This window comes from Polypterus senegalus, chromosome 1 (assembly GCF_016835505.1).
Source record: "Polypterus senegalus isolate Bchr_013 chromosome 1, ASM1683550v1, whole genome shotgun sequence".
Lineage (NCBI taxonomy): Eukaryota > Metazoa > Chordata > Cladistia > Polypteriformes > Polypteridae > Polypterus > Polypterus senegalus.
In genome coordinates this window covers 314,330,960-314,357,752 of record NC_053154.1, presented here as the reverse complement: position 1 = coordinate 314,357,752, position 26,793 = coordinate 314,330,960, and the positions used below count along the sequence as shown (strand labels likewise).

Genomic DNA, 26,793 nt, shown 5'->3' with positions numbered 1-26,793 from the left:
GTTTAGGAAGGTTAATGGTTGGCTCAATTCTTGAGTGTAGCATAAAAGGGTACAATTTCATGGGACATTTGGACTCCTTTTGGAATAAATAGCACTGTTCCACCACGATGGGTTACATCTAAAAATCGGAGAGGCACCAATGTGTAAGGTAGGCATATGAGTAGGTTCATTAAGGATTTAGGGTTAGGCCAGGTTTAAAACTACACATGAACGAATGAACGAACGAACGAACGACAAAGCACTAATGTAAATTCTAACGTTTATTTTTTTAATGCGTTTTTACTTTTGCATTTAGATTGCCTTAATGCTAGAACTACCAAAATACAAATGTTTTAAGGAAAGACAGAACAAGAAAGGTGGTAGGGTTGCGGCTATTGCCAAACAATTTACACACAATGAGCACCATCTTAGTGAGGACAAAGTGGCTTTGCCTGGAAAACACTGGGGCAAGAGACCTTATTTTAGAAGTGTGTTATAGACCACACAATGCCGACAGTAATTTCAATGCAAATCTTAGTAAAATTCAAAAAGGCAAGTTTACAGGGGATTATTATAGTCATGGGAGACTTTAACCATATATTAACTGGGTTAACCTTGAAAATAGCAGACCAAGAGCAAAACTTTAGAAGTAATCAGTGACTTTTTTCTCTATACAAAACACAGTATGTTAAAGCATTAACTCAAGATAGGTGGATTGGCAGATAATGTGGAATCCGTTGAATCATCACAGAGGGACTTGGACAGCATACAGGCTTGTGCAGATTGGTGGCAGATGAAATTTAATGTCAGTAAATGTAAAGTATTGTGCATAGGAACCACAATTGTGATGTCTGCATAGACAATGGGAGGTCTGAAACACCAAACGTACACTTTATGAGAAGGATTTAGGAGTCATAGTGGACTCATAACTATTAACTGCCAGACAGCATTCAGAAGCCATTAAGAAGGCCAACAGAATGTCAGATTATATAGCACCCTGATGTGTGGAGTACAAGTCCAAGTAGGTTCTGCTGAAGCTTTATAAACACACTGGTGAGGCCTCATCTGGAGCACTGTGTGTAGTTTTAGTCTCCAGGCTACAAAAATGGCAAAGCAGCACTAGAAAAGGTCCAGAGAACAGTGACTAGGCCGATTCCAGAGCTACCAGGGATGAATTAGGAGGAAACATTAACAGAGTGGAGCCTTTTCAGGTTAAACAAAGTGAGATTAAGAGAAGATAACTATTTAAAATTATGAAGGGAATTAGTCCAGCGGATTGAGTGTGCGACTTTAAAATGAATATATTAAGAACACTGGCACACAGTGGGAAATCTTTCAAGGGTAACTTTCACACAAACATCCCAGTAGTGTGGTAGATAGTAGGCCTTTAGGGACTTTTGAAACTCTACCATCTTTTTTAGAAGAGCCAAGTGGATAGCTTTGTTGGGCTAAATGGCCTCTTATTTTCTAGACTGTTCTAATGTTCAAACTATACCCACAAACATCTTGACTTATTTCTAAATTATAAAGTGTACTTATCTGAATTAGGACAATTTGTCTAGTTGGAGACAGACGATTTATTAAAATAAATAAACGCCACTTACCAACTGGTCCTGATTAAGACGTTCACCTTTGTTCTTTTTGGCCTGGTAATCATCAAGCTTTCCCTGAAAGGGGAAGGAAAAAAAAACAAAACACACAACAGTTAGACTACAAGACCTCTAAAATATTCAGTACTGTGAAGTAAAGCAATTTTAAAGTTTAAACTAAAATGCAAAGGCTCTAGCAGCATCATTTCTTCAATGGTATATAGCAACATAAACCACAGCAAACCACACCAAAATACATGGACCGAGTATGGAAGACTCTATAAGATGACAAACCCCAGTCCAGACCTTCCCATGTCTACAAAATGCCTGTGGTGGCCTGGCCACCTCAGCTTTACCTATATTGTTTTGCATAGTGTGCAACTCCTTTACTGCTCCGGGTCTGCAAGACAAGTTTGAGTTATAAAATTCAAACATTATATTCACATACTCTTAACCTAATTTATAAGTTGTTTGGTTAACATAAAATTGAGTCATCAGTAAGGACAGTGCTAAAGATGAGATATTCCTTGAATGAAAGAAGTAATAATGAATGGCCCATAGAGGAATGCCTTTACCTGCTACTCAATAACTAGTGCTGGGCAGAATATTGGTTCACACCGAAAACCATTTATTTTTGTTATATGGATTTTTCTTATTACTGCAACACCAGCTTAAACTGCCTAAACATTCAGAATGCGGCGCAGCGGGAAAACTGTTTAAGAGGGACCTTTTCACTGCTACACCGCTAAACACATACAACGGAGTACATGCGTTAGTGGAGGTGTTGCACAGGGGCTCTTTTTCACTGCTACACCGCTAAACAGGCATACAACAGAGTACATACAGTAGTGGAGGTATTGCACTGTGAAAATGGACAGAGAACATTCCAAAACTGAAGCGATGATAAACTTGAACATGACACAGAAGAACTTTTGCTGGAAAAAAGGAGTTCTGTCTGTTGTGACGACATGTTGACTTTATTCTCGTAATTTGTCATTAAAGTAGAACATCGTAAACTAAACATCTTAAAATGAATATTTAATTTACTAGATTTTCTCAAACCCCTTCGAAAGTTGTGTAGTGCATTATATGCTTTGTGTTGTGTGCCCCAAGCCATGTTAAACTGACTTCCTCTTGCACTAAGAGGGAGGTGCAGGCAGCACAATCAATACATCAATTTAATGATATTCCTGCTCCCTGAACATTTAGAATACTAAGTACTTGATATAATTTTCATGATGAAATGCATTAAAGCATGTATTAATCATGTGGGGGCACTGTGGCATGGAGGTTGCACTGCTGCCTTGCAGCAAAGGGGTGCCGGGTGTTCCACCAGAAAAACATGCAGATTCAAAGCAAGGGTTTACTCACCGTGCTTCAGTTTCCTTTCAAAGTCATGTAGGATGTGGGGTTTTGCTATGCCATATTAACCCTGATAGTGTATGTATGTAAATCTCATATTTCACCCGGTGATGTGCTGGCGCCCCATTCAGGATTTGCTCTGGCCTTGCACACAATGCTTGCTGGGATGGGCGCAATCCTGAATGGATGGCATATTTAAACAACTATAATGAAGATTTTTTTTTTTTTTTAAAGTTCTAAACACTCTGTGGTGTAAGTTTATAACTAGTTTTAATTTTACAATGACATTTATCGTGTGGTGATTGGTTATGTGGGGAAAGAAAAAGGATAGGAACTGGGTGTTTGGGACGTCAGAGACAGCATGCATGCAATAAAGAAAGCCCGCCCGCTCAGAAGAACATCCATTGATTTCCGCGTCTCTGACCATCAGATCATGAATCCAACATTTACACAATATTTAAGTTAAACCTGTGCGATACCCATTCATACATCCAGTTTTTTGAAGGGACCCCTTACTGCGATGGAGCAGCCCAACCATCTCACTACCGTGCATGTTTAATACCTGCTTTAATGCATTTCATCATGAAAATGATATCAAGTATTTAATCTTAGCATTCAACATTTTCAGAGAGCAGAAATATCATGAAGTGAATGTATTCTGTACAGCAATCGCTGCCTACACCTCCTCTTAGGGTAGAGGAAGTCAGTTTAAGAAACACGTAGTGATTAACAAATGGGTCGGGGAACAAACACAAAGCAATTTTTATGTGCTACATTAACTTATGAGGTTTGAGAAAATTCTACTTTAATTAGAAAATAAACTATGAGCATAAAGTGGAAACGTCGACCTTAATCTCGACATAAGCATCAAGATTAAAAAGTCAACATGTCGACTAACAGTTTTTTTTTCCCTTCACTTTGGCCCTAATGCACTTCCGTAGGGCTATACCACAAATAGCATTATAAATGCAAGTTGCAGTTTTATTATGTAAATAACTTAGCTTGAAGCAAGGTCCATATTAATGCAATTTGCCTTAATGATGGTTCAGTTGGTAAAGATGTCTCACCAAGTTGCACTTAATTTTTATTTGGGGAATAATGTGTAAATGCACCTGGGCTTGAAGTCTTGAAGTACAGTAGTCCCTCACTACTTCGCGGTTCACTTTTCGCGGACTGACGACTTCGCAGGTTTTTAAATATCATAGTATTTCCTAGACCAAGAACAACAAAACAAGTTCGGTGACTAAGTGCATTGTATCACGGGCTGTGTTTGGTACATGGGAGGGAGACGACAAATCACAGCTTCCCGCTTTCTAATCGGGCCCGTGATTGGTGCTTTGACTGATGCCCAGATCTCACAGCATCTCCCCTTGTCTCTCTGTCGCGGCCATTTCACTTCAAGCTTTCTCGCCGAGCGGTTTACTTTACACCGTATTGTGTGCGATTTTTTTGTAGTTTCTTTGTGTTGAACATCGCTTCATTTTCACCCCCTGCAATGGCCCCCAAATGTGCTCCTTCTTCCAAGGCTGGTGCGGAGTCTAAACGCCATTCGATCGGTTCAATTTTGCAACAAGGTCGACGACGTCATGACCGCCAACAAGCTGCTCTTCGACTGGAAAAAGAAGCAGCGACAGCAACTGCCGATCACAATGTTTTTGCAGCCTCGCAAAAAAGAGCCAGTTCCTACTACTACCACTACTACTACGGATACACCTTTGGAAACCGTGGAAGAGGTGCCCCAAGAAATGTTAGGTAGGTCCCTATTACTACTAGAGTTCAGGGAGGGTTTAAAAACATCCAAATACATGTTAAATAAATATGGTGTCCCTACTTTGGGGAAATTTAGTTATTGCGCCGGCTTTGGAACCTCTCCCACGATAAACGAGGGATTACTGTAATAGTATTATTACTGGAAGTTGCTCTATTAGTTTAAATATTATACAGTTTAATGATGGCAAAGTTGTTTAAAAAGTCACTTTAACGTGTCAGTGGACCAAGATTGTTATTAACAGAAAGTGTAGTTGGTTTACAAAAAATATTCACTATTTATTCCTCTTCTAAGACATATTCAGTGCAATATAACTTTTGACAAGCACCTCTGAATAAGTATAAATGCCTCTCTGGATGGTTGAAAATATGCTGTCAAAATTTTCTCTCAAGTTGTTTGCAAAATTTGTTCAATAAAAAGGTTCTATATTTTGACTGCAACTGTCATGCAAGGCGATTCCTTCTCTTCATTAGTGCCACCCCCTTGAAAACTATCACTTTATGGGGACATGCAAACCTGTATTAATACAGGTGCATATTAAAATATTTGTACAATGTACAATTCTCATGACAGTGTGATAGATTATTCTTAGTCAGTCTTCTGCGTAATTGCAGTGGAAAATGTGGTTAACATCCACTCATGCATGAGAAAAATATACCTTTGAATATCATGAAACCAGTATAAAAATACCGTGATATAGAATTTTGGTCATACCGCCCAGCACTAACTTTAACCCAATTCTACTCAAACCTTAAGACTTAAATATTTATTGCCTCTTATCTATGTAGATAAAGATTTTATAAAAAAATAAATAAAATTAGTAGACACACAGACAGACAATTATGAGATAGAGGTTTAACAAAAAAAAGTTAACTGGTTTTCCCATTGTTTTTCATCAACTGACATCACCATTTACTCTATCAGGTTGCCTACGTATGCAGACCAAATATAGGTCTCCAACTCCTATCGAAAACATTTGTACTAAACAATATACAAGAAAGTGCTTTTAAAAGTTATTTGCATTTTTAATATAGGTTTCTCATGCATTTTACCACCCCCCAAAGTTATTTTGTATCCTGCCACCACACAAAGTGAGCAATCAGATGGCATCATCACTCAATATTAATGCCTGGTTAGAGTTTGCAGTGAATATTAATGCAAGGTTTTGAAGCGAGGCCCCCAATGATATATGATGTGAAAAACATACATTAAAAACCTCTCCAGGTTCATAACTACCACACATGGGGCAAGTAATAAAAATATACAGCAGGGAAAAGTATTGAACGTGTCAACGTTATTCTCAGCAAATATACTTCTAATGGGGCTACCGACATGAAATTTCACCAGACATCGGTAACAAGCCAAGTAATCCACACATACAAAAAGATAAAAACAAGGAAGTGCAAAAAGGCATGGAAAGCCAAAACAACCCACTGAAATCTGTCAGTATTTAGAAAGCAATCTTGCCCCATCTGTGCAATATCAACTGGTTTAGTACTAATTGATGGTCTGCTATCAAGGTGACAACATACTGATGGCATTGGTAACAGGCGCGTTTCTAAACTTCCAAATGTTCCAGTGAGGACCGTTGGGGGCCATAACCCGCAAGTGGAAACATCATTTTGCCATAAACCGGCCACGACCAGCTGCTCCTTGCAAGATTTGACAGAGGAGTCAACAGAATCAGAAGAGTTGCCCAAGAGCAAAGGACCACTCGCCGAGAGCATCAGAAAGATCTGGAATTAGTTTTCTTTGAAACAACTGGACCTGCTAAGTAATGCACTCAACCGCCAGGGCCTCTGTGCAAGACTTCACTGCTGAAGCATAGTGAAGCTCGTTTAAAGTTTGCCGCACAGCATTTGAACAAGCCAATGAAATACTGGAAGAACAGAGTATGGTCAGAGGAGAACAAAATTGAACTCTTTGGATGTCATTGCACACACCATTTTTGGAGGAGAAATGGCACTGCACATCAACCAAAACACAGTTTAGTCTGGTGTTAGGATCATAGTGTGTGTGGGGGTGTGGGTTTTTTGGGTTCTGTTCTTCCAGCATATGGTACCGACAGACTTCATCCAATTGAAGGATGAATGGAGAAACGCACCTTGACATTCTTGATAAGAATCTGCTGCCATCTACCAGGATGCTGAAGATGAAAACGAGGGGGAACATTTCAGCAAGACAAGGATCCCAAACACACAGCCATAGAAACTCAATTGATTTCAGAGAAGAAAGAAAATAAAGCTGCTTGAATGGCCCAGTCAAATCACCCTACTTGAATTCAAATGAAAATCTCTGGATTGAACTGAAGCGAAGAGTTCATAGTAGAGGCCTCCGAAACCTTCAAGATTTAAAAGAGAGTTTGAGTGAGAGAGACCAAAAAAAAAAAAACCCCACCCCACACACCCCTGAGCAAAGTATACGACTAGTTTCTTCATACAGGACGCTTTCTGAAACGGTCATTACCAACAAAGGCTTTTCTACCAAGTATTAAATAAATTTCAGTAAGCGTGTTCAATACTCATTCCACTTTATTACACAATTTATGCACTTCTGTTTTGATTTCTGTGTGGATTACTTGAGTTGTTACCAACAACTGGTGAAAATTTAATGTCAATAGCTCCATTAGAAATATATTTACCGAGAAAAAAAAACGCAGATGCGTTCAATACTTTTCTCCCACTGTATATTTTCCTGTAGAGTATTCCTTTAACAGCCTTTTACACTTTGGCCTGCTGGGCTGGCAACATCACTTCAAGAAAGGCCAACCGTAATCGAAAGGCCAATTAGAGGATGAAAACACACAATGGACACCCTTGAGGTCACAGCAAAGGAGAGAATTAAAACAAAAAAAAGAGTTCCATTATGAACAATGCTGCATATCTCTCTGACACACCAACACTTAGGACTTTCATCCAACAAAATTTAGCAAGAGCAGAATTGTAAATGTGGCTCCTTTATACCAACAGCAATAAATCTGTATAGCGCCTCATCGGGACTGGGATTGCCAAATCAGAAGTTTTTAAAATTTGTCCTTTTGCAGTCATTCTGCTGGTGTGCATGTGTGTACGTATATATGTATACGACCTGATCCCAATTGAAAACCTGTGGAGTGAGTTGAGGAGGGTACACGGGAGAGGGCCTAGGACCCAGGATAATCTGGAGAGATTATGTAAAGAAGAATGGTCTCAGATGCCATGTTCTGTATTCTCCAACCTTATATAAAGAGAAGACTGTGCTATGGACAAAGGAAGGTTGTACAAAGTATTAAATGCAAAGGTGCCAACAATTGGGGCACATGTTTTTGTTAAAAATATGCTTTTAAGGCTTTTTTCCCTTGAATAAACTTTTCAATTAGAAGTCAGATGTTTCTCATTTTTTTCAGGGCAAGACAACGGTTCTTCAGCAAACAGTGATTATTTTTCTAACCCTTCTTACTAACTTTTAGAAGAGGTGCCATTAACAGTGGAGGGCATTGTATAGATCTCCAATTTGAATATAGATTCTTTTTTTTTACCTACCTATTTAAAGAGCTTCTGTAACAAGCCAAAAAATTCCCCTAGGGACAAAAAGTTCTACCTATCTAAATACATCAACTTTAAACCCTACAAGAAATGGAAAACCTACTGCAGTAGATGCTTGGAAAACTAACTACTAAAAATTAAATAAGCTATAAAGAATGCTCACCTTCAGAGACTTAGCTCTATTAGTCCATCTCAGTGTGCACATCTATCTAGAGTTTTACAATCAACTGCACAAATGACTCAGTCTTTTTTAAAAAAACGGTTTTGCTAAGAACCCATTTTAACAATTGCTGCTTGCTCAATCTGCAGTGCTTTATCAGCCATGACATTCCCTGGATCAATTTTTAAATTTCACTATTGTCTTAACCACAAGGCAGCAATGGCTCTACAGGTAGGTCCTTCTATGCAGCCATAAGTTTCCTAATTAAAAACTATGACAATTACCAACTCAGAAACTGCTAAAAGTATTTACATCAATTCCTAGAGTCATTCATGCAATTTAAAAGGGAATTGGCGTATCTAAAATTTGACTAACTGAAAATCTGATGTAGGAGTTAAAGCGAAATGTAAATCAACTAGCCAACCCACGTCGTAGCATACGCCACATAATCAGGCCGGTTTTTTAATGATTTTTAAGCACGGGGAGAAAATTAACATTTTGGGGAAAAAAAACAAAAAAAAAAAGAAATCTGTAATGTAATAAAATCAGCAAGAAAAGCAACATTATAACAATGCACGGAACAAACCAACACACAATTGTCCGTGACTGAAAACTGGCAGACCGCCAATCACTCGTGTGCCCACCTCCAACTCGTCACTTGAGTCGTCATCTCTGCACAGTCCAGATGTACCTGTGACTCATGTAGACTTTCCATGTTCCTGCAGGAGAATCCAAGACGACGCAGGTTTGTCGCGGATGCGAATTGCTGTATGTAGCGTGTAAAACAGTTTGCTATGGTGCATGCGGTCGTGCGTCATAACCGAAAACTGTTTTTAAAGACTGCTTACTTCATTGTGTTTTAACCTCAGTTGTAAAGGGATTGTTTTAAGGACAGGGCTCTAGACTAACTTTTTGCACTGGTTGCAACTTTTTTTCTTAGGTGCACCAGCACAAAAGTTAGGTGCACCCAAATTTTCAACCGCATCACATTTAACACCAGTTTTACAAGTTCACTAAAAAAAAAAAAAAAAAAAAAAAAAAAAAAAGCTGTCCATATAGGCAATATTGACTTGTAAATGATTAACTAACAATCTGGTCAATATAAAGTTCTTTATTTGAAGGCAAGCACAATTCTACAAGAAAGGTAACTTACTGAAAAAAAAAAAAGTGTTGGTGCTTAAAGTGCTTTACTGAGCTGAAACTTAAAAAAATCTCAAGATAAATTAATTAAAAAGAAAATCTAAATTCAGTGTTTTAAGGGCTTCAAACTGAACATCTCATGGCTCAATGTCTTATGGACTATCCTCCATTGCAGTCACATGCCCCTCGGATGGCCAACTCCTGTAGTTTGGCCTTCTTGATCTTTGGTCTTGACTAAACCAGCTGGCCACACTCTCTCTAGCATCAAAATCTTCCAGACTTGGGCATGAAGATGCTCAAACTCAATATGTCCAATAAGTATATTCACCGGTCTTCCTCTCCGCAAGATACGACCGTACACAATGACGCATTCCTTTGTGGGGATATCTGTCTCCCCGATTTGGAATGCCATGTACGCACTGTTCGCAATTTGCACAGACGTCTTTTTTTTCCAATGTATCTGCGAGGACTCCTATAAATTGGGCACACGCAACATCATTGCTGTACGTCGGGTTTACGTTCAAGCCATTTTTCTTCATAAGAATTTATTTCGGACTTGAATTTAGTGAAGTTCTTCTTTTGCAATATTGTAGGCAACGTTAAACTTATCATCTCGGCCTCGTCTGATGATCTGTTTGCTGCTGCCTGCCGCTGAAAGGCAGCGGGGAGAGGGGACACTTGAGTAGTGCATTTATCGCGGCATGTAATGTGTTTTATAGATGCATTGTGCTTTTTCAGCATTTCAATTCTAAATGTATTAGAACCAGTCACAAATGCACTACTGCCGGCCATGGTCTTCCCACACTCTTTACAGTAAATACAGTGCATTACATTATCGGCTTTACTGTATCTTAGCCAGGGAAACTGGTCAAGCCACTCTTTTCGAAATGTATACACTTTACCCCTTTTAATTTCAGTGGGCTCGGACTCGATCGTATGTGGCTCATTATCTAATGCCGTCTCCGGACCAGGGCTTGCTAGAACTTGGGAGGTTGATGGCTCAGTGTCAGAGCATTGGTTATGATTTTCGGACGGATCAGGCCCTAACTTAACATTCTTAACGAAAAAGCTGTCAATCGTTCTTTTCATCTTCTCTCATAATCTGTGGCTACATCCACCGTTTACCTGATGGGCTACTCACCTCTCTCTGTCTGACTGCATCACATGCATTTTCAAACGTACACACACGTACAGGAATATCTGGACCACGGCCAATCAGAGGAGGGGGCAGGATCCACCCTTCACTATCTCCGATTGGTTTAGACCACGATATGGGCCTAATGTGTGTCTGTTGTTGAACAGGGAGACTTTCGTTTTTTTTCCCCCCCTCGAACGGCTGGTCGCACCAGTGCAACCTTTGTTTTTTTTTTTTTTTGTCGCACCATTGAGAAATTGGTCGCACTCTAGAGCCCTGAAGGATCCCATATGGCGATTCACCTCCGCAAGAAAATATGCCAGGAGTTGGTGGGCGTGGCTCCTTCCTGCGTGCGTCATAGGTGTTGGTGGCTCAGTGAATCCGTGCCCCTTCTGGCGTGCTTTCCATGGTTGTCATACAGATACTATGGGAATTAACTAAATGCATTAATGGAGTTAAATTAATTGTTTGGTAATATGAAATGTGTACAAAGTTGGGGATTTTTGAGTTTGAAGGGTTTTGGCCAAGGTCAAAGTAAAAAGGTATTGCCTCAACTTGTAAGTCCATCAAAGAACACATTTGAAAAAGGTTTGTCAAATGCACAGAGTTCAGTAAAGTAATTTGCACATGCAGCATTGGGTCATATGACCTTAAATATTGGTATTTTTGATTTAAATATATTAAGAAATTCACACTTAATCTTGGATCAGAAATGCCACTTCAGTGTTTTTAGTTTTGCCACCCTGATATCTAAATTTATGTATCACATGATCTTCTGAAAGTTTGTTGCAAACATGCCAAACCATCACAACTGCACACACATCACCTCAAATGTTTAATTTGGAGAAAATGTTCAACGTCTCTGGAACATTTACATCTGGTAATTCACATTTATAATTTTGAATATTCAACAGACTGAATATTAATAACATGCGCACTAAAGTTACTGGGTCATTACTGTCCTATGTACAGATTATAGTGAAGCGAATTTGTATGTGTACATAATTTTCTCTCTCTCCTTTTTTAAAAGCAGAGCTTCTTTCCTTTAAGCACCCTCATGGAATTTTTACAAAAATATATATTCCACATCTAGTGATGATCCACATAATTCACCAATGAGATTTTCACAGCAAATATGTGGTTTGTCAGCAACCTTGTTCGCAGAGTTATTTTCCTGGAAAAGAACCGTACAGCAGACTTAGATGAGCTCTCTTCCACCCAGCACCCCATGAAGCCAGGACGACATTACAGATTTGTAGTAGCCATGCCCAGAACTTGTGTGATGTCATTATCCCATCAGTACTCCAGGCCGTAAAATTAACATATCACTTCACTTGTCATCTTTCAAAATAAAGTATGCAAAGGAGTTAGTTCTCATTCAATTTAAATTAATCTTTTGCACACTGAATGGTATTAGTGAATGCTTGTGTTAAAGACTACTGCTTTGGCCTTGAGTGCCCACACCAGTGTCTGTTTTTGGCCATACACTTTGATGTTTTTACAAGTGATAAAGCAGGCTGCTCACATTAAGTTCAGTTGCAGCTATGTTGAACTTTGGTTTGTTCAGCATCCTGTTTGCCGAAGCCTAAACTTCATGATAACACTGCATCTTCTTTAGATACTCTCATCTTCATTTGCATCCGAGTCAAACCTGCACAACTGGAGTTCTGACTAAGTACTTGGGTCATTCTCATGCTTGGCATGCTACTTATGTTTTGAATAAAAACAGCGAGGGCAGCAAAAAAGGTAGCATACGACTGAATATTATGACTTGGGGGGCTTTTATCCAACATAACAACATGATCAGAAATTTGTTTAGCGACAGCTTATTCAAAAATAAACAGCAATTTTTTGGTACATTACCCAACCTTACATTCACGTGCTAATCATCAAACTTAGGTCACCATGACTAGGGAGTAGAACAACTTTACCTTTGAACTCCCACCTCCCTTATGTGAAAAATCTGAGAACATATTTTTGCATGAACAGGCAATGAGAATAAGCAAATGTACATTTTACACATTAGGGTGCACTTCTCTTGAAACTGTATGAAGTTGAATAATCAAGCCAAAAAGTAGCCTAAAACCTAATGAAATGAGGTAGGACCTGAAGGAGGCTGAATTTTGTGAAAAGCCATGGTTGGGCATGTTGTTACATTCCTACAAGATTTCAGACAACTATGAGGGGTTAATGCCGCTACTCAAGGTACCAACTGTTACCAAATAAAGGCTTAATGTACTTTTGCACACATTAAATGCATTAAAGGAATTTGAAATCTTAACTGAATGTAGAGAAAAGCCAAGCAAAATGACCCCTTTTATTGGCTAACTAAAAAGATTACAATATGCAAGCTTTCGAGACAACTCGGGCCCCTTCTTCAGGCAAGATGTAATACAGAAACTGAAGTTTCCTGTGTTTATATCCACACACTAGGACAAGAAACAACAATGGTAAATATTTAAATGAAAAATCTTAAATGTAAAAAATTAATAGGTTCATTTAGGCTAAGATTAATTAAACAGGAGAGAGAGGAACAATGTATGGTCAAGATCTTTAGATAAGACAACTGTACAACAAAGTCCTTTGAAGTTTGTGATGAATTTTTCCAAACAATATGGGTCTGTAATCAGGTTGTCTGTGTCATTCAGAGAAATGCAAACAAACAGTCCTCATACCTGGCTATAAAACTCTTGGTCTCTATTCAACCCATGTTGTAATGTATTGAATTTTAACATGAGTAACTTCCCATTCTTTTCTCACTTGCTGTGTTTTGAAGTTGCCCATAAGCACTGTGACTTTAAAGTCCCTCTCACAGTGTCCATGGCTGTTGAAGTGGGTCGCTACAGGAACATCTGTGTTGCCACGTTTAACGTGGAACCTGTGTAAATTCATTCTCTGGCGGAGTGTTTGTCCAGTTTCTCCCACAGAGTGCAGAGTCAGGACATTTCATGCAGAGAATTAGGTAGACAGAGGATCTGCAGGAAAATTATCCCTTTATGTGATGTTCAAGTCAGCAGTTTGGTAGAACTATACGGTCTGTATTGTAGATGTGGTATGGCAGTAGCTCTTATTTGAGTGTCTGTTGTTTTGGGGGTATAACCTTGTCTAATGAGATCTTGTCTGAGCTCCTGCAGTTGTTGATCCCTGTCTGTCGGGTCTGAGCAAATATGATTGTACCGTATTGCTTGGCTAAAAATAATGGAGCGCCTTATATGCTTGGGGTGGAAGCTGTCACTTCTTTAGGTAGGTCTCTATCTGTTGGTTTGTGAAACCCAAAACAACAGACACTCAAATAAGAGCTACTGCCATACCCAGAGATAACCTTCTGGAATATAAAAACCAAAGGCAACAAGAACTGCATTCTCCTTGTTGTCACCTATAACCCACATCTTGAAACACTTCGAAAAATTATAAAAGAACTTCGGCCAATGCTAAACGACCACCAAACACTGAAAAATGTATTTCCTGAAGGCATACAGACAACCGCCAAACCTGCAGCAACTAATTGTCCGAAACTCCCTAAATGAACCGACAGAAACTGGCACATCTCCCTGCCTACAGAAGAGATATAAAACGTGTGCCCACATCTACAATCCAGACCATATAGTTATACCAAACTGCCGACTTAAACATCACATAAAGGGATCATTTTCCTGCAGATCTGATGTTGTCTACCTAATTCTCTGCATGAAATGTCCTGACACTGCACTCTATGTGGGAGAAACTGGACAAACACTCCGCCAGAGAATGAATTTACACAGGTTCCACATTAAACATGGCAACACAGATGTTCCTGTAGCAGCCCACTTCAACAGCCATGGACACTGTGAAAGGGACTTTAAAGTCACAGTCCTTATGGGCAACTTCAAAACACAGCAAGTGAGAAAAGAATGGGAAGTTACTCATGTTAAAATTCAATACATTACAACATGGGTTGAATAGAGACAAGAGTTTTATAGCCAGGTATGAAGACTGTTTGCATCTCTCTGAATGACACAGACAACCTGACTACAGACCCATATTGTTTTGAAAAATTCATCACAAACTTCAAAGGACTTTGTTGGACAGTTATCTTATCTAAAGATCTTGACCATACATTGTTCCTCTCTCTCCTGTTTAATCTTAGCCTGAATTAACCTATTAATTTTTTTACATTTAAAAGATTTTTCATTTAAAGATTTACCATTGTTGTTTCTTGTCCTAGTGTGTGGATATAAACATAGGAAACTTCAGTTTCTGTATTACATCTTGCCTGAAGGGGCCCGAGTTGTCTCGAAAGCTTGCATATTGTAATCTTTTTAGTTAGCCAATAAAAGGTGTCAGTTTGCTTGGCTTTTCTCTATTCATAAGGGCTAACACGGTACAACACCCTAGTACTACAAATCTTAACTGAGAAAGTTGAGTGTGTAGGATATTAATCCTTTAAGGCCACCAGCTCTTATATCAATATCTAAAAGTAATGACTTTCAAAAAGTGTTCAACTTTAACTTAACTTATTCTGGACTGTACACTTAAATTCTGTGTGCAGTAACTTATCACAGAGTAATGTCTCTTGATTTAATGCTTAATCATTTCAGTTTTAATCAAATACTAAATAAAATATCCTTTGACATGAGTCACACAAAATCTTGATCAGAGCTTCCCTATTGGAGACAGATAAAGATCTGGCATTCATCAGCTTCAAAAAAAAAAAACCAACCAACACCACACACACACACGCTCTGCGCAAGAATGTGTAATCATGTGCATACAGCACACTCCCAAAAACAAACAGCCCGATGCACCAACTCTAACTCACAGTCCATGCACTAGTCTCAAGTACGCTGTGATTGTGTGCTACATCTGACCAAACTTACAATCATCAAAAGGTGGATTAGATCAAGTACACCAGCAAAATGACAGAAAAACCTCATCCCTAAAACACAAATGAAATGCTGTAACAAAGACATGGTTTGCACTTTCTGCCTTCTGTGCTATGTCCCTGCATACAAATGAATCCACTGCCCTCTTTATCAAAAACTCCAGTGCTCAAAAGTAACTGTATAGAAGGTAAAGTAGTCATCAAACAGCCAACTTTGTGAACAGCAGAACTTTACTCTGCATTGTTATACTGCATACTCTGTTGCAGGCATCAATACAAATGTAAACTTTACATGGTTATGAATGCCCCTGCTGGTACTCAATAGTCTTAAATATTTTTTTTGGTTTGCTGTAAATATTCAGATTGAGAACTGCAAGTTCAATTTTTCTTTAGGGATTTGCATATATTCTGAAGAAATTTCATATTCACAATGATACACTTTCACTGTCTTTTACTTGCATTTTCTCCAAGATGAAGTTTTCAAACACACCAAAAAAAAAACCAAAGTAAACCCCTGCTTTTCACATCATACAACCTAACTGGTCTCCTTACAGTTCTAAGAATATTACCTGAAAATTAGTGTCAAGTGAAAAACTGACACACATGAACTGTACTTTATTTTACCACAATTAATACTAGGTCTGTATTGGTTATGAAATAAACAAAATGCAGACAGTCAAAAGTATTACTTTCATTTAAAAAAAAAAGTAACTGATAAATTCAGTGTTTTTTTCTTAAAAAGTCAATTTTACAAAAATGAATGTAAATGAACTTAACCTGAACAATCAAGATACAACTCAAATGACACCAATATTGTAACATTTGAATTTAAGTATTTTTAAGCAGCATTTTTCCCCAGTTACATGACATAAATCCAAATTTAGTAATTTATGAAAAAACTTTAGGATAACCATTCACACTCCATAAAATGTCCCCATTTGATGTTACACTGGGGGGTCAGGTGCCTCTCCCCAATCAAAAATGTAATTCAGACCTTGAATCAATTTCAAATTTAAAATTGCTCTCCTCATGCACTTGTATTCAGAGCAAAGAACTACAGTACAGTACACTGCAAAGGAATATTTAAGTTTTATGCCCTGTGAAGCAAGTACAATGTGCCTTTTTCCAACAGCCTAGTGAGAAAATATCACTCCATTATTATTAAATCATTATATATGACAAATTATCAGTGCTGGAATGGAAATGCATTAAATAGACAACAATGGAGCTAATGATCAACCCAAATCAACTCGACTCTTCATAAGCACACCGAGTCCCAAGAATTTCTAACTGGTTGGGAGTACAAATCTCCATTTCAAGCGGATTTATGAAGCAAACAGAATCGTTTCAAAATACAGAGTCTGCTCAACTTATTGGTTTAAAAACTAAAGTGAACAAACTGTACTGGAATGAAAATAGCCAGTCCCACTTAGCAAAACCTGTAAAAAACACCATTAAGACACATTGAAGTAAAGAGTGTCCACAAAGTCCCTTTACAATTTAAAAAAAAATTACTAAAAAGGCAATTGAGATGTGTTAATCAAATTTGACCTATGTACTCGGTCGTTAAAGTTTGTAATCACATTGCATTTGTGTATTTCAGGTACCCTGTTGATGAGAGGCTGTTGAATAAACCCCTAAAAAAATTGCTACTCCTTAAGAAAAAGGCACAATGTGTATCGTGGTTTACTGAAACAAATCGGATTGTAAGGGGTGGCCCAATTCCCTGGCCACCTCACTCCCCTGGACTTTTCTGTGGGGTTGTGTTAAAGATATCATGTGTCGAACAAAGATACAGGACATTAATGACCTGAAGCAAAAGATCACGGATGCCATTACCACCATTGATGCTGCTATGCTGCAGCGAACATGGCAAGAAATCGAGCACCGTCTTGATGCGCTTCATGCAACTAATGGTGCCCATATAGAGGTGTATTAAATGAGGGTGGAAACCCTACTCCTCATTTTGTAATTATTTCCACAGATTTGTTCATTTTATTTAATAAAATCTTGAAATTGTAAAGAGACTGGACACCCTGTATAACAATTTGGAAATTATAAATATCTTTAGCAGGATCATGAAAATTTTGGATTTATCACTAGACCTTTTCACAAACATCAGCGCAAATCTACTTACTGTATGTAGCAGTTTCAGAATGGATTCCAAGCACGTGCAAACACAAACACAGACAGAGAAACACCTTTCTCTCAACCATGCTGTATAGCGTCAAATGCAGAGCTCAGGTCTACAACAGAAATATGCTTTCTTAGAAAAACAATTCAAATGTTTGCCCTTTTAACTTGGATTTAACTGTTCTAATGCACATTTAGGTCTTCAGGTGCTCAATTCATTAACCTTTTTAAGACTACTAGATTTCTAGAAAAATCTCATCCTTGAGGACAGTCTGTCACTATACTGGTTACCTGTGTCATTCAGGATTGACTTTAAAATTCTGCTTATGGCTTATAAAGCCTTAAATAATCTCACCCCATCTTATATATCAGAATGACACCTTATATTCCAAATCGTAACCTTAGATCCTCAAATTAATATCTCCTTAGAATTCCAAGAACAAAACTTAGAAGTGGCGAGGTTGCTGCTATGCACCTAAAATCTGGAATAGCCTGCCAATAGGAATTTGCCAGGCTAATACAGTGGAGCAGTTTAAAACACTGTTGAAAACACATTACTTTAACATGGCCTTTTCATAACTTCACTTTAACTTAATCCTGATACTCTGCATGTTCAATTCATCATAATAACGATTCATGGTGGCTCTAAAATCCATACTGACCCCTACTCTCTTTGGTTTCTTTTTCCGGATTGTTTGTGGTGGTGGCCTGCGCCACCACCACCTACTCAAAGCTTCATGATGCTCCAACAATGATGGATTAAAAGCCAGAAGTCTGTGACCACCAAGTCCTTCCGTGAGAACCCTAGATCCAAAAAGAGGACTGTTTCATTTATGTTAGGTAGAATGCCCAGAGAGGACTGTGCAGTCTAATGGTCTGGAAACCCTGCAGATTTGTTTTTTTTTTCCCTCCAGCCGTCTGGAGTTTTGTTTTTTCTGTCCACCCTGGCCATTGCCCCTTACCCTCTCTTATTCTATATTAATTAATGTTGACTTATTTTATTTTCTTACTGCGTCTTTCATTTTTCTATTCTTCATTATGTAAAGCACTTTGAGCTACTTTTTGTATGAAAATGTGCTATATAAAATAAATGTTATTCGAAGTTTGATAAACACAACAATCGTTTCAATTAATTTAAAAGGCATTCCTGGGACAATTTTGTTTACAACAATGTTTATATCATAAAAATTGTTCCAACAGCTAATTTAGACCATACTCTATAAACTAATTATATGTTGTACTTTGCGCTGTGGCAAAAAGCAAAGGGCAATCACAGGCAACAGAAAACTGGGGTGCGCACACACACAATTACTTCTCAGCCAGAAGCAGGAAGTCAAGATTACAGACTGCAGAGTGCTCAGTAATTGAGAATATAGAAATACAATTTGAAAGGTTCAACTTTAGAGATTAAAAGACACACACAAACAAACAAACAAACAAACATGTGTACAGCCATGTGCAGACACCTACAGTTTTATACCTCAAACTTATTCATTCCATCAGGTGATCCACTGTGAAGTAACTCGTTACAGGAAGACAAAACTAAATAGCAGGCAAGAACCACCCCTGGACAGAGTGCCAGTGTAACTATGCAGAAAAAGTATTCAGGTTCAAATTTTTACACACCGAGGATGAGCAAGGACAGAGTAATCCATTGGCAATTACTGATCCAAACCCTAGCCAAAAAGTACCCAAAACTGGGATCACAACAGTTTTTGGTCTCCTTAACTGTTCCCTCCTTTTCTATTAGGGACAAGATTTTTTTTTTAATTGAGTGTGTGTAACTTTATAACAATTGTGTGGCAAAGGCATAAAATGTCAACTTTGCAAAGAAATGACCGACTTTAAAAGGACAAGTTCAGAATTTTTCAAGTATCCGTTTAGCAAATAATTAAAACTGAAGATACTTTAAAACAGTGTGATCTGCTGGTGCAGTGTGTAATGTTCACCCGGGGTTTCCCACTGGGGACAGAGAAAGGTGATGAAAAGTTGTTTACTTCACTAAGGACTAAACGAATTTTCTCAATTGAAAAGTAAGATGCATTTTCAGTATTGTCTTAAAATAGGTAATACTACTCAGTTTGTACTTCGTGTATGCCGTGCTTAGCAATTTCTTTATTAAGAAAAAGAAGCAGTCTACTGATGCAATCAAAAGAAACAAAGTTCAAATGAAATACATGAACATTAATACGTGAAGGTTTGGTATAATTTTATTACGAGAAGGAAAAAAAAAATTACAGAAGGGAAAAAAAGTTGCATTAGCAGTATAGCAGAACTTTCATTAGTTGTCAGTTATCATCAAAATTAAAAGAAATAAACATTTGAAATACATCAGTCTGTGTGTAATGAATGAATCTAATATACAAGTTTCACTTTTTGGATGGAATTACTGAAATAAATCAACTGTCTCATGATATTCTAAATTTTATGACCAGCACCTGTAAATACAGAACTAGGCCTTGCATTTACTTTAGTGGATGCCTTTATCCAAGGTGACTTGTAGCATTTAAAATACAAATTACTTACAATTCTTTTTTGTTTTTCCAATTGTAACATAGGCAGGTCAAGTAACTTGACTATGGTCACATACATAAAGACGCAATTAATTAAAAAGGAAAGCTAAGTTATGGGCTGCTATCTCAGCGTACTGGAAGCAGTAGTGAAAGAGACAATAAAGACAAAACTGATTTCTGAACAATGCTGAAAATTGCCTGATACACTAACACGGAGTATTTTCATACAGCAAGTTATTCAGAAGTGTTTAACATACATAAGCCTGCATAATGACTCTCTGCGACTAACTGCCAAATCAGTTTCCCGAGGGTTAAAAACTGCGTTCGCAGACATTAATGACATGTCCGATTACTGTATATGATCATGGGTGCAAACCAGTCGGTCGCCATGTTAGCTTATTGGGCCATGTGCGCCGTTTGATGTTCTGCCTTTCCACTACGAGCAACGGTAATGTCCGGGGGTGGAGCATACAAATAAACACAACCCGCAAGGTGAAACAATATTATATAAATATATACACAGACACATACCAGTTTCCCTAACATATGGACATTCTGCGTTTGACAAAAGAACAATGATTTGCACGTAACAATAACAGTGGGCCTCTGCTGGGCCCACTGTGCCGGCCGAAGCAGCGCCGTCGATTTCGAAACGCCGGCTCTCGTGAACGCACAGTAGGAAAACGAAACCATTCGCAGCGGTTCAATCTTCAAACTAACGTCTAACTGCAATAGATTCCACGCCTTATATTAATTCATGAATAAAACAATTAGTAATTTCACTTCCAATCGATTATCACGGCCTTTTACTTAAATAATAAAATGCACAAAACTGCGCGCTATTATTTCGAAAAATCAAATTAGGTAAAATCAGTCACATGTGGTCGGGTCACGCTAATTTGTAAAAGGGGGGGTGGGGGGTCGGCGTAATGGGGGTTGCAAGCAATTTGCGAGTTGGTCAGCCGCCGAGGCCCCATGACAGTTTCTGGAAGTTTCAGCCCGAATGTTTTCACCACGACACAAGGCCTCAGTTCAGCGCCGCGCATGGCACAGCCCACCCCGCAGCACAAAAAGCGTCGAGTTAAAAGGGCCGCACGAGACTGCTAATGCGACAATGGGGCAGCACAATAGAAGCCTCAAGCCCGAGTTGCCAAGCATTCATGGTTAAATGTAAATACAACATACATAAAAAAAAAAAACGCAATCGAGGTATTGAAATGCATGGATAAACACCAACATACATGTATACGTGTGTGTGCACATACACATACACGGTGATGTAAAATGATAGATCACAATGCCCCCATATGTAACAATGTCCTATCCAAAACAGTGCATTAATTCATGAAATGTGCTTTAAAGTATGGTCTGCACAATATGCAATGATGCCCGTTAAATCCACATCTCAGTGGTAATCAGAATATACACATCTGATCAGCTGTACTGTACCTAGAAAGTGTCTTGGTGTTGTGGTTTCCATTCAAAACCGAAGTCCCTACTGACTCAATGTATAAGCAAGTCACTGGCAGCTCCAACAATGGTAGCACCTCTGGACTGGGCTCATCACCTAAAAAGTTACTACCTGAAACAATCCGACACAGAAAAAAGCCAAATCCACTCCACTGTAAACCAGTGGATCTCATAATGGGAGCAACATTATAGCTGCAGGTTCGCTTTCCAACCAGCTTCTACTTGCAACTGGACACTGAACTTGAGCCAGCTGGTAGCATCAAGTTTACATTTTGTATCTATCTAGTAATTACAAACAGGATGTGTTATTTAAATACTGAAGAAAAAAAAAATGTAGGTTTTAGGCAGAGAAGAATTTCTCTTGCTTTACAACTGGTTGTTCAAGATATTTTCTAATGAGCAGGCAAATGGACAATAGTGAAAATAGCTTACTAGTATTCATTGTTTGCACTGGTATCTACTCAGTTGTCAGGAGTCAATTAGAAGAGCAAACTTAAAAATTAAAAACCGTATGGCATTAAGCATGGGAAATAAACCTAAAAATAGATTTCTTACAAATGTAAATCTCAACTGTACTTATCAAAATGCATAAGAAAAAAGCAGCTTAATAAAGATACCAATTAAAAGTAAAATAATTTTTAAATTGACAAAACCTTGCAGCCACAGGTAACACACCCAATGACAAAACCCAACACTGAACGCAAACCAATGGTGTAAACCACAAGGCTGGCATGTTTAGTCTTACTCTCAATACTTGCAACTAATCACCAATGTTGCAATTCAAAACGGAGTATTTAAATAAATCAAATAAAAATCAATCCCAAATAGTCAAAACATCTGCTTTGTCGAAGGAGATTAGCCCATACTAATTTTTGACTTAATCCTTTCGACAGTATGTATAATGGATTTGTCAAAATTACTCCTTTAAAAATGTGTAAAGTCAGTAAAATCTTTATAAAAAGGACTACTGAAACACTAGTTAAACACATAAACCTATGATCCTAAAATAAAATGCAAATAAATGCCTAGTCAAAGATCGGAAGTGGTTGGTTGGTGACTTTTTGGATAAGGATCTGTGCTGGCAAATGGAAGTCTGCCAGTTCAAATCTTGGCAGTGCCAGATGGTATGCTACTCCATTGGGCCCTTGAACGAGGCCTTTAACATGCAATTGCACCAGGGCATTGTATAAATGCGGACTCTGAGCTATGACCCAAAGCTTCTTTCTGCCTCTCAGAGTAACTCTGGATAGCAAGTTGGGGTATGTGAAAAACGAAATTCCTAATGCATGAAATTAAACAGTACATGGCAAAAACTGAATTAATGTTTTCTAAACAGTTACTTCAGTTCCTCTAAAAGTTAATGTATTTTATTACTTGCGGTGGCTCATATGGAGCAAGGTGAACATTAACTTGAAGACTGCGCAAGTTAAAAATGAATTTTGAAAAATAAATATGAAATAAAACAAATGTGTTTTTACAACATAGTCCACAAATATAATGAACTCAATTATAAATTCTAAACATGTATGCACCATGTCCTGCGAAATCATCAAGAGGCTCCCATTGACACAAAAGAGGTGAAGCTTTTAATACTCGTTTTCTAACTAGTTGCTTTTTACTTCCTTTAGAAATTATATAGCATTTTATTCTTTCTAGAGGTTCATACAGAGCAAGCCAAACCTTTCCATTTTGGGAGCATATTCGTTTGTTGTCACCATTAAAAAAATGAATAAATAAAAAATGCTGCTTCACAGTGATCACAATGGTGAAGTACTTCATTAATAATTTGCTCTTCAAACAAACATTGATCCAAGGATGTAAAAGTAATGCTTTCATGTTCTCAGAAGTTTCAAATAGTGGATGCATTTCTTTTCTTTAGCACAATCAAGGAGAAACTAGTGCGCTGAACCTGCCACCACATTAGCAGCAGGCAGAATATGGATTGGAGGGTGTGGGGGACAGAGGAGAGCCTGGGATTTGGGCCAATATACTATATGATTACATTGTAAGAAAAATTTTAATTAGATTATGGATGTTTAAACATAGTAAAATGAAAGCAAAACACTATCTGGCTTGAGGATATGGTTCAACAGCGGATGGCAACAGTTTGTCAAAATACCCTGCAGGACCACCTTCCTGAAGCAAAACTGTCAGACCCAGCCTTTTGCTGAAGGAGCCCTAAAGGCTGAACCATATGTTGTGCAGAATTTGTCATATATACTATTAGTGAAGGCCAGCACCCTAACCTACATCCCTGTCTCTCTATACCCTCCAGAAAATTTAGGCTAGTTCCCACACTCAAACGCAAACAGCGACATCCTTTATATGTTTTACAACTCTGTGATGGCCAGTGCGAGCATGCCATCTACCTACCTAAAAAGTCTAAAAAGATTCAGTCCCCTATCACCGAAGAGAGGCATAAACCAAACAAGCATTAATTATTATGTGCTTACTTTAAAAAAACGGCAGCTAGGCCTGACAGCCAACGGTGGCTTCAGCAATCATTCGGTTATGCATTTCCACTTACCTTTTTCTTTTCAAGATTTCGGACTTTCTTTTCGATGACAGAAAGCACCTGCTTGATGGCTTCTGTCTGAACCCCCGAATGGAATGGGCCAGACACAGATAATGAACCTGGAACGGATCCCACCTCTGGACTGGAGGACTGTAGGGTCCTGTTGCCAATAGTCGCTGAGGGCATCTTTTAAAAAGAGAATAAAAAAAATGAAATTGTATTATCACCATAACACAAAGGGCTTAAAGTTACTGCATTTTATCATTTAAACTATTCAAAAAATCACGCACATGTATTATGTATATTAAATGGTATTTTGTCTTGTGTATCTGTAAATTATGTAAAGATGGTAAAACTGGATGTGAATTACGCATCACCATTACATTTATTAAAACAGGCATTAATCCTTCCACCATCCCATTTTTCAAACCCGCTTATCCAAAGTAGGGAGGCAAGGAACCTGGACCCTATCCCAGCAATCATCAGGCACAAGGCAGAACAATCCCCAGGGGCTTTTAAAACAAGGTCCACTGCAGTATATTTCCATGTTTTAATGTTCCACTGATTTCTACGTCCAAAGTGTGAACACTACTCAGAATTGTAAAAAGACATGTGAAAAAGTCAACTTTTTTTGTATTTATTAAAGAATGCATCCTGGCAAGGCACGCACGGTTCAGGACCACAAAGTTCTGGTTTAAATTTCATAATAAAAAAGGTACTTTTGTATTTAGTTCCAATCCTGCCATCTGTATACTCTTATTTAATTTCATTCCTGCAATCTGAATAATAAGTTTGAATTTGTTTGCAGGACAGGGGTTTAGTACAAGAAAAAGATGTTTAAAAAGAACCTACTTCGCCATTAGACAGCACACTACAAGTTACTAACCAAGGACATAAATAACTGACTTTTTTGTAAGGACCAGAGTTCAATGTCAATTTCATCTGCTTTAACGACACAACCAACTGTGTCTGTTTCAAACATAACGCCATCGGCAACAGTAACGGCATTTAAAACGAACTAACGTTTCAACTTGGGCCACACTTTGGCACCACACCGCAACTGGACCGGTTTTCGATTTTATGCAGGCTGTGCCTTTGTTGCTGCATGTGGATGTTCTCGAGCTTTCCCTCCTGGGATTCTAGGATCTTCCGACCGTCTGGCTGGGATAATGGCATAAGTAAAGTGGCCTGGTGCGCCATTGTACCCTGCAATGGTCTGGCACCCCATCCAGAATCTGCTCTTGGTTTGTGCCTATTATTAGCGAGATGGGCAACTGCTCCCCACTAACTTAACCGGTAAAGACGAATTCAGAAAGTGACAGACGCAACAGAAACTTAAATGCGGCCCAAGAAGAGCGTCCTCGGTTCGTTCCTGACTGCAAGATTGCGCTATACAAGCCACTCCTTTTAAATAAGAGTGCTTAGATTCAATTATGGAATTTTAAATGATCCGAATTTCGCGATGACAAAAGGGACCCACATTTTAAACAAAACCCCCTCCCCCTTCTCTTCTGGCTCATTCCTTCCTCCATTAACCCGTAACAGTTGAACCCGAAGAAATACAATAATATCGCCAGACGTGCGCCAGGTGTCGGTCTACTGCTTTATAATACCCATAAATATAAAGAAATAAAAGTAAAATAAAAGAGACAAGAGGGCCTTGTAACTGACGACTTCGCTGCAGCAGCTCCGCTCCACTGAAACAATGACATTTTAACACAATCGCAGGAGTCCATTTCATCCCACGCTGACGCTGCTTACCTTTTTTCAGTGTGTTTAATTCCGAAAAAGGTAATCGATTTAGGTGCTTTCTTCAAAAATTGGTTTCTTGTTTTCCGAAATTGTGTTGCTCTATTTTTATTTATTTTTTTAATGGGATCCGCCCCACCGGCCGCACCGACAACTGAGAGAGTCCGAGATGAGCGGTAAGTCTTTATATGGCGGAAGGTCCCCTCCGCAGCGTCTGTCTAACGCCCTGCCTGATGAAAACTCTTCCTGTAAAGACGCTGAGTTAAGGGGAAAAAAGACAATATTGGAATTAAAAGAGAATTTAACCAAATTCCGGACACCGATGTAATCGTCTACGTTCGTTAGTTAGGAGTCGTTCACTACCGAGTTGTTTGGGATACTTCCCGACGCGAGTTGTTATGGGCTGTGCTTTCAAAGAGCGACATGTCTGCTGTCCGCACTACAAGGCACGTGCTGACCAAAAACAACGGCGGCAGTTCCTATTCAGCAGTTGTACTCACTTCGTCTAGTAAAACGGCACAACCTTGGAGAGGTGGCAGGCAATTAAAAGCGACATTCACTCACGTTGGGTAATCCTGAGTAACTAAAACATCTTAACAAGGATTAAGGGGGAAAGGAGCCCAAATCTGACACAAGGCAGGAACCATCCTCGAATGAGGAGCCAGTCCATCTCAGAATTTTTCAACTTTTGTGTAATCTTATACTATACTAAAATCTATAAATTTTGCTGTCAATATTGGAATCTACATGGTCAATGTCTGTCAAGAGCGTTGTTTAGGGGTGGCAAGTGGGGTGACCGCCCTAGGCCCTGTGCCCTGCGCCTAAGGGGGCCCAGTTTTTGAGGTCTGCGTGTGCCGTTCGAGCGGATTTGTGAAGTTATATTTTCCAGTTATCT

At 38.7% G+C, this 26,793-nt stretch overlaps 1 protein-coding gene across 3 annotated transcripts in view; it reads right to left on the bottom strand.

Annotated features, from left to right (window-relative positions):
* Positions 1-26,068, bottom strand: part of LOC120515376 (caprin-1-like) — a 67,811-nt gene extending 41,743 nt beyond the window's left edge. For 2 of the 3 annotated variants that reach the window (XM_039736279.1, XM_039736290.1), the window contains exons 1-3: positions 25,911-26,068; positions 24,162-24,335; positions 1,584-1,646 (exon numbers count right to left, since the gene is read on the bottom strand). In XM_039736279.1, coding sequence (XP_039592213.1) covers positions 1,584-1,646; positions 24,162-24,335 — 237 coding nt within the window. In that variant the 5' untranslated portion in view covers positions 25,911-26,068. Of the gene's footprint in view, positions 1-1,583; positions 1,647-24,161; positions 24,336-25,910 lie in introns of those variants that run through there. The other variant, XM_039736301.1, reaches the window with a different exon arrangement.
* Between the last annotated feature and the right edge of the window lie 725 nt (positions 26,069-26,793).